The sequence below is a fragment of the Haplochromis burtoni genome, unplaced genomic scaffold (genome assembly GCF_018398535.1).
Source record: "Haplochromis burtoni strain Fernald_Lab_line unplaced genomic scaffold, NCSU_Asbu1 Contig_61, whole genome shotgun sequence".
Classification (NCBI taxonomy): Eukaryota; Metazoa; Chordata; class Actinopteri; order Cichliformes; family Cichlidae; genus Haplochromis; species Haplochromis burtoni.
Window position 1 is genome coordinate 1,613,487 of NW_024582422.1, and position 8,827 is coordinate 1,622,313.

Below are 8,827 nucleotides of genomic sequence, written 5' to 3' on the forward strand. Positions count from 1 at the left end.
GGCCCACAAAGGGCCTCCAGCACCAATATAAGGCAGTAAGTGTTGACCCTGAAGAAAAGAAGATCCCATACCTGGAATCACCCCACAGGGTGCACCCTCCATTCCTTCACCAGGGAACAAGGGTGGCTCTTAGTGACAGAAAATGAGTGAGACAGCTTTAACAAGGGAAGGGAGCATGTGCACATGTCATCACAGGTCATATGCCTCAAAGGTGTAAATACAGGTGCCAGGACACATGGGGACGTGATATCCCATATTATACGTGTTGTACCGAGTGAATCGACTGAAAGGGAACATAGTTAGATAAGTGCTTCTAAATATTTCACAAAACATCATCACAGAACTATTGAAACCCTGCAATCCTACCAGAGCACTGAGGTCTACAAACCAGCTGCTCTCAGACATTCTTTACAACACTTTTTAAAACCTACATAATAACAGTAATGAGGGCAAAAGATTTTCTTAGAAACATTTGAAAGATTTCTTATTGAGTCAGTTCTTGATTTTCTGGCTTGATAGTCTTATTTTTGCATTTTATTTTTGATCTTATATTGTTATTTGTATGATGTATGTATTTATCAGGATTACCACCTGTAAAGCAAATTGCCTTCAACACTGCAATGTGACAAAGAAATAATCCCAGAGGTCCGTCAACACAATCACATGTCGTGCTTGGTGCCATCTAGGGGTAAATGTCAGAAATACAATTAAAACCGAGGTCAACTAGACACAAATGAGTTCTGTCATTTATTAATCTAGAAGATTCCAGTTTCTGACTTTTACACTGGGAGTCTCACTCTAAAAGAGTCTTCATCAATGACATAATGGAGTTTTTTCTGTATGCACATACTGGGCTTGCCTGGCTAATGGCTGTTTGCCTTAGGACATTTATGAGGCAGAAAGAAGGGAGTGGATAAAGGGGAAAGAGGGAGGGATGGAGAGAGAGTTGCACTGAAAGGAGTCCTGGCTGCTGCTTGTGCTGCTGTACCGCACAAGCAGCTGATCTCTGCACATAGATGTCTGACAGTAACATGTTCAACGGGGACTCGAATCTTGTGAAAGATGAGAATCTGAGCGGATAGGAGGACGGAGACACTCAAGAGTGAGAAGTTTGACCTGGTTTGGGGATGAACAGCTGCCAAGTGTTGGGTAAGAACATGGATTAAATGTCTCTGTCTACTGGTTTATTATCACAAGACGTTGTTCGTTCAGAATATTTATAAAAGTGATGAAAACTTTCTGCTCAAAACTGAGTACTTCTACCCACACGTGTTTTCTAAGCTTGTATAGTCAGATTGCATTGCAGTGCAATAATGCAATGAAAAGAAGTTACATGTCTAAAATGTCTGGTGTTTGTTTCACATGCATCTATTTCTGACATCAGAAACACTTTAGTAGCTGTCGGTCAAAGTGGATGAAAACCTTTATTTTCAGTAAAGGATTTTTTTTTTTTTTTTGGGTGCAAAGTCTGCCTCGCTCTACATGTTTACAAGAAGATCAAATGAATGAAAAGAGCTTTTTTAGATCTTCATAGTAAATAAACATCTCTTAGGGAGCGCTATGCAGCAGGAGCTTTTAAATAACGCATATTACTAATGCGGCTTAGAAGGACTGCGTTTATCTGTGTTTGGATGTGTTTGCATGCACAACACAGCTGTGTGTGTAAACAGTTGTCCACTTCTTTAAAGACAGCGTTTTTACTAATGCTGACATCATTGCTGCAGACTGGAGATGGCGGGCGGGGTTTCTCTCTCCCAGGACCTCACATTGGCTCTGTGGCCAGTTCATTACCCTCAAAATCAAAAACATACTACTCTTACAAGAAGGAGGAGAGCAGCCTGCGTGTATGTGTGGTGTCTCCTTCCTGTTTAGCTCATCATGTAGTATGCACCTAATTTGTCTAATGTGCTTGCATGGTGCACTGACAGACAAACCAAATGTGTAAAGGCAAAGAAAAACATGCCGTAATAAATTTTTTGAAAAGGCAGACAAGGGGATTATCCTTCTTTGTAGACCTGACACATATGTTCCAACGCCCCCGCTGACCAGAGACAAGCAGCAGATGCAAAACTCACATTCTCACGCCCACATGGGCAAATCTGTGTGTGTGTGTGTGTGTAATAATCAAATCTGTGAATCCAAAAGATTTTCACACAGCGGAAGACATTTTCGGTATGTTTCCATATGATTTCTTTGCTGTGGAATGTTTGATGTTGAACATCAGGATGCAGAATCACCATTAAGTGTTTTTGCTTTTAATGCCTGCTTTAGGTTCTGTTACAGAAATAGAGGTGTGATCATGTCTCCTTCTTTTCTCTCTTACATGAATGTATAACGCCATTGCTTCATGATCGCGTTCCCCTGACAGAAATTGTTCTGGGTGTTATGTCATGGCTCGGGAATGTTTTGGCACAAAAAGAGACAAGACTTGGAGCAGACACAAAGATTTCGCTTGAAGTCTATTACATGCAAATCTGTGGCAGGATGAGAACATCGGCGTGTGAAAAGGAATCAGAAGCAATTGCTTCTCATTACAAAAATCACATCTGGCCTCATGCTGCATTTGATCACAAGTTTGATTCACTGATATGCAGTTTCTCTGTCTGACACCCTGACAAGAACGTTTTGAGTGTTTAATGGCACTGATCAATATAATAGGACCGCTAAGTGTCTGGACTCACTGATTCATTATTGTTCGTTATCTGCCTCCTTTGCCCAAACATCTGCAAACACAAAACTAACTTGAGAGTTGCTCGGAACTTTGTGAGTTAACGTGGAGACACAAACATCTATATTAATGTTCTCTTTTGGCTGTATATACAGGTTTGAAGATGTGGACCTTGATGGGATTTGTCTGTCTGTGGCCCTGTGTCTCGGGAGAGTTGTTTGACACCAAGCTCAAAGCCCCACGACTGATCTGCAGTGTTCCTGGGTCACCCGGACTGCCTGGCAAACCAGGTCCCAGCGGGCCCCCGGGAGCAGATGGGAATGTGGGTATCCCAGGAAGAGATGGCAGAGATGGCAGGAAAGGTGAAAAAGGAGAAAAGGGTGACACAGGTATAATATGAAACAGATACAGTATTACTTTATGTCTGCTGATAAAGAAATACTGCCAGTGTGTGCGTGAAGTAAAAAGCTGGCGCATAGAAAAGATAAAATGATGTGTGTGAAAGTTATTAAATGATCTCTCCTACAGGACTGGAGGCTTAACAATAAAGGGGAAGTCAATGTAAACACACATCAGGTCTCCAACTCCCTCAATCTGATCATTACAGACAGCACTGTGTGTGAAATGCCAACATTTATTGTAATAAAAAACAAGAAAAAGGTGCACCTTTGCCATAAAGTGTATCAAGTACAGTTACTGCCACAGGTTCTGAGGACCATTTTAGGGAGCCAGCTTATGATTGAGAAAGAAAAATGCACACATGCAATACATTTAATTAGTGCTTGTAATGTGTCTGTCCTTAGAATGGTGGTTTATGTCGCTCAGACTCATTTTCGAATTAGCTTTATAGTTTTTAAACTAGCTTGAGATGGCAAATCCTGGGTGTAAACAGTTTGATTATTTTAAAGCAGATGCTGCATGTGTTGCAAAAATCTTCCATAATGTTATTACAAAATATTTGGAAGGGCTGTACCTGTTAGCCTCATCCAACAGAAATAGTATCCTAATATCAGCCTGTGAAGTCTGAAATGCCATAAATCTGTCAGGGATAAATAAACGTCATTCACCTGTGTTTTCCATTATGCCTGGAAACAGGAATTCACTTTCAACTGAACATGGAGCCACAAAGTTGACAATGACTACCCATCCTTAAAGGCCAAAGGTAAATCTGTGCTAGATGAAGAGGATAGAAGTAGCTTTGAGTGGATGAGAAAGACAGATTTGTAAAAGGATTTTCTTTAGTGAAAAGTTCTGGTGTTTGTTCTCCTTACTGTGCTGTTTCAGACATCCTTCTTTTAGTTTTGCCTCCATTACAGTGAATTTTAAATTAAACAGTCACTACATGATCAAAGACACAGAACTATTGAAACCCTGCAATCCTGCAATCTTTAGCTGTAATTCAAGAGGCAAAGTGATTATTTTGCATTGACTATTCATTTTTAAACACACTTCTCATTGTCAGAGGCTCAAAAGTAATTGCACAAACTAACATAATTTTAAAAAATTCAAATGTAAGGATTGTTTTTAATACTTATAAAGTCATGCCTTAAGTCTAGAACTCACGTCCTCGCACACATCAGATAGCATAGCATAGCATAGCATCTTTATTTATAACGCACTTTACATCCAACAATGTTGATCAAAGTGCTACAAATATAAAACAGAGAGGAAACAGTTTAAATTACATATAAAATATCTTAAAATTAAAAATAATATAATTAATAAGAAACATATTAAGAGACATCAACAAGTCCTGCTGTGCTAAAAGCCAAGGTAAATAAATGTGTTTTAAGAGGTGATTTAAAAACAGATCAAGTAAAACTTGGCGATCATAGACCAGCAGGGAGTCGACATCATAACAAAATAAAAACATTAAAACAGAAACGTGGAGGAACAGACGGCGAGCCATACACATCGGCGCCATCTTACCCAAGAGCACAAACCCTGCACAAGTTTACACAAAAAAGCTGTAAGGTACAAATGCAACACTTTGAATCATCTTCAGATATCATCTCTCCTTCATTTATCATGAACAAGTCTTCACTTCAACCACATATTGATTGTTTGACTGTGATGAAATTCAGAGGCATAACTGCTGCACTAACCATATTACCCTGGGCATTCTTTGTTATTATTCCTGCCAAGAAGGTTATGTGATTGGATCGGGTTTTTTTCTTTCCCTCTATTTGGATTACAAAATTATGGATGGATTTGCACAAAACTTTTACCAGTGATGTGGTTTGGCTACACCACTCGTAACTGATTAATACGTAGATCTGCATCCAGGAATTTGGAGCAAAGGACTTGCTGGTACTAGATCTGAATTTATTCACAAACACACAACAATTTGAAGTACGAAAAACTGTGTAACACGGTCTTGGTGTTCTCAACAAAATATCACAAACTAATCCTGATGTATCCTGGTTCATGCACGGTGTTGAGTAAATTCCTTGGTAGCAGTATGCAGCCTTGGTAGTCATATGCAATCTCCAGCTGCTTCTGTTAGAAAGCATCCTTGTGGGTTTAGGTGTGTGAATGTGTAGATATATTGCAGTAAACTTTAGGTTTTGCATCACAGTAATGCTAACAAATTTGCTTATACTCTATAAGCTGGGTATATCTGAACTTTCCCATGGTTTTCTACAGGCAGATTAGCTTAAACTTCTTCAGATTGTTCAGAAAGTACAGTTTTAGCATAGGAAAATCTTCCATAATGTTATTACAAAATATTTGGAAGGGCTGTACCTGTTAGCCTCATCCAACAGAAATATTATCCTAATATCAGCCTGTGAAGTCTGAAATGCCATAAATCTGTCAGGGATAAATAAACGTCATTCACCTGTGTTTTCCATTATGCCTGGAAACAGGAATTCACTTTCAACTGAACATGGAGCCACTTATTAAGAAAAGCCCTGCAGAAAAAAAACAATCACAATCACAATGTTGCCTGTCTCCAGGGTATTTACTGCGACAGTGGTGCTGACTGAATGCACCGACGGGTTAATCAAGCCAGTTTGAATGTCAAGTGGCTTTGTTCAAAGGTTGACTTAATCCCTGACAATGACTGGGGAGCTGTGTTTCTGGTTTAACAGTAGTAAAACTGAATCCTTCAATTAGAGACTGATGTTGCAAGCATTGTGTTTTGCTTTCAGGAGTGAAGGGCAGGGTAGGCCCGACAGGTAAACTTGGAGAACGAGGTGACCGCGGCCCTCCAGGCAAACGAGGCCCTACGGGAGAGAACGGAGATGGTGGCTTGCTTGGACCTCCAGGACCCGACGGGGAGAAAGGGGAAAAGGGCAAACGAGGACCGCGGGGCACTGCGGGAACCTGCAAATGTGGCAGCCTCATGCCTAAATCTGCTTTCTCTGCGGGAATCACCAGCAGCTACCCTGCAGAGAAAACCCCCATTAAGTTCAACAAGATCCTCTTCGATGAAGGCGGACACTACAACCCACAGACGGGCAAGTTCATCTGTGCATACCCAGGCATTTATTATTTCTCCTATGACATTACACTGGCCAACAAACACCTGGCTATCGGTCTGGTGCAGAATGGTCAGTATCGCATCAAAACTTTTGATGCCAATACAGGAAACCATGACGTGGCATCTGGGTCCACCGTCATGTACCTGAATCCAGAAGACGAGGTGTGGATGGAAATCTTCTACCATGACCAGAACGGTTTATTTGCAGATGCTGGCTGGGCTGACAGCCTCTTCTCTGGCTTCCTTATCTATGCAGACAGCAACTACTTTGACACACTAGCAGATGACTACGCATAGAGCCTGAAAAACTCAAGAGAGAAAACTACAAGCTCCTATTCACTGTCACACACACACACATATAAAGACTATATTTTTATACCAATATTTGTATTGCTAGTTATATTATTAGAATGGAGACTTATCTATTGTTTTAAAAGTATATTATTTGATAAAGTCTTTATATGTTCATGATTTAATTGGAATCAAATAAACATTGTTGAAATGTAATAATGGTTTACATGTTTCCATTTGCAAAAAGAAGTAAAACTGAAACATGTGTGAGACAAAGTTATTGGACAATAGAAAGCTGAAAAGTGAAAACAGGCCAGCCATGTGTTTGTTATTGGTGATATTTCCAAAAACAACAGCTGCAGAGAAGAACTTCCTCCTTTGCTTTATTTAGTGCAAGAAATATTAACACAAAAAAAACATAATATGAAACGTAGAGACCATTCTGACGTGGTGGAAATGATGGTGCAATCCTGGCTACCTCAGATAGCAACGAAAACCAACTAAAACTATATCCTGGCCCCTAAAGCCAAACAAAAAAAAAGAAGAAACAATCATGTGAACAAATAAATAAGATACTGAAATAAAAAAAATCAAAGATAAAGTTGTGTACCAGAGTTTGTATTGGTTTTTGGGTTTTTTTGTTTTTTTACTTAAGCTAGCTGAAAATATGAACAAAGCGTAAGATCAGCGAGATGGTCGTCAACTTCAGAAGAAAAAGGGCAGCAACTGCCCGATGGCTATCCTGGGATGGGATGTTGGAGGAGTGACAAATACCTGGGCGTCCACAGCAACAGCAGGCCAAACTGAAAGACCAAAACAGAGGCTGCATACAAGACAGGGATGAGCAGGCTTTATTTCCTCAGCAAGCCGAGATCCCTTAGCATGTATAGCAAAATCTTAGAGCTTTAAGCCAATTGGTTGTGTCTGTGTGTGAAGTTTAGACAGCTTATGTGGAGGAGGAACTGTTATGCAAATTTCCTGCTGAATAATACTTTTGCTTGAATTATACTCCCTCTCCCTCTGTTTAAGAAAACTTTGTTCTGAATGGCTGTTCCTTGTAAACTGAGGAAGTCTAAACTTTTGGCTCACAGGAACTGCTTGTACACTGACCTTATTATTTGAAACTTTGACCATGTTTAATAGGAACATCTGGCTTTGTAACAGTATATATTTTGTCATGTGAAGATGTTGTCACAGGACTCTTCTGAAAAGCATACTCTATGATTCAGCAGCTATTGGATCATTCTTTAGCAGCAACAACTTGAAGCAATTATTTTCTCTGTTTTTATCAGTTTCTCATATTGGAGGAATTCTTCCCCACATTTCTTTACAATGTGACTTCAGTTGATTGAGGTTTGTACATGCACAGCTCTCCTAGGGTCATGCAACAGCATTTCAGTGGGGTTGATGCCTGGACTTTGACTGGGCCACTGGGCTAGCTTTAGCTCTTGATGGTATTACATTTGACTCTATAGTACAGAAGAATTCATGGTCCACTTGGTGACTACAGTGATCAGACAAGCCAAAGGGGTATGAGGTGTAGTGTTGATTTTTTTGCCAAACATAGTTCTGTGTATTTTGACCAAACATCTTCACTTTGGGCTCATCTGTCCAACTAAAATTGTACCAAAAGTCTTGCCAACATGCAAACGTAAACCATGCTGCCAACTTTTTTTTAGAGAGTAGAGGTTTCTCCTGGCTTTCCCCTTCCACATAAAATCCATACTTGTTCTGTCATGGTCCTGAGTCTTCAACCCAGTTTTTGTGTTTGTTGTGTTCTATGTTTATGTCTTTTGAGATCAGTGTTCCCTAATCTCTCAAACCAGCTGGATGGAGTGGGGGTTTTTTCCCATTTCTCTGAGAATTTCAAGGTCTGACCTTATGGTGAATTTGCTGGGATGTCCAGTCCCGAGTAGACCTGAGAAGCGTTGTGTTAACACACACCTGAATGCTCCAGACCAGCAAACTGCTAAAACATCTGCTTTAATAGAGGTGCTCAAACTTGCTGGTGATCAGTTAATCAATAAATCAACAACTGTACTTAGTTTTTCATAGTAGAAATGCATAGACTCCTGTTCAGATGGCTGTAAGCTTTCTTTCTTTATTAGGAAGGGTAAGAAAATAAGCATCACAGGTCCACTTTAGCAGAAATTAAATTTACTGATATACAAATTCCCTAGTATTGTAATGACAATCATTATCGACCAGAAACCAAAAAATGTTAAAAACCCAACAACACAATAAATAATAGTAAGAAAATCCCAACACAAAAATAAAGCAATTGAAAAAATAGACAATAACAAACTTAGTACAGTTTTGTTTTTCACACTAGATAAGATAGTGTTATATTGTGATATTATTTGTTCATACATTTGACATTTTTA

General features: G+C 39.6%; 1 protein-coding gene across 1 annotated transcript; it reads left to right on the plus strand.

Annotated features, from left to right (window-relative positions):
- Nucleotides 1-941: 941 nt before the first annotated feature.
- LOC102293650 (C1q and TNF related 7) lies at nt 942-6,934 on the plus strand. Its single transcript, XM_005923025.2, has 3 exons — nt 942-1,149; nt 2,824-3,057; nt 5,821-6,934. The coding sequence occupies exons 1-3, from the start codon at nt 1,128-1,130 to the stop codon at nt 6,447-6,449; spliced, it is 885 nt and encodes a 294-aa protein (XP_005923087.1). The 5' UTR covers nt 942-1,127; the 3' UTR covers nt 6,450-6,934.
- The last annotated feature ends 1,893 nt before the right edge of the window (nt 6,935-8,827 follow it).

Bases quoted from the DNA above. Each gene is read 5' to 3' on its own strand.
- LOC102293650 (XM_005923025.2), top strand. From the start codon at position 1,128: ATGAACAGCTGCCAAGTGTTGG. The intron at 1,150-2,823 runs GTAAGAACATGG...CTGTATATACAG, and splicing joins GAACAGCTGCCAAGTGTTGG to GTTTGAAGATGTGGACCTTG. The intron at 3,058-5,820 runs GTATAATATGAA...TTTTGCTTTCAG, and splicing joins AGGAGAAAAGGGTGACACAG to GAGTGAAGGGCAGGGTAGGC.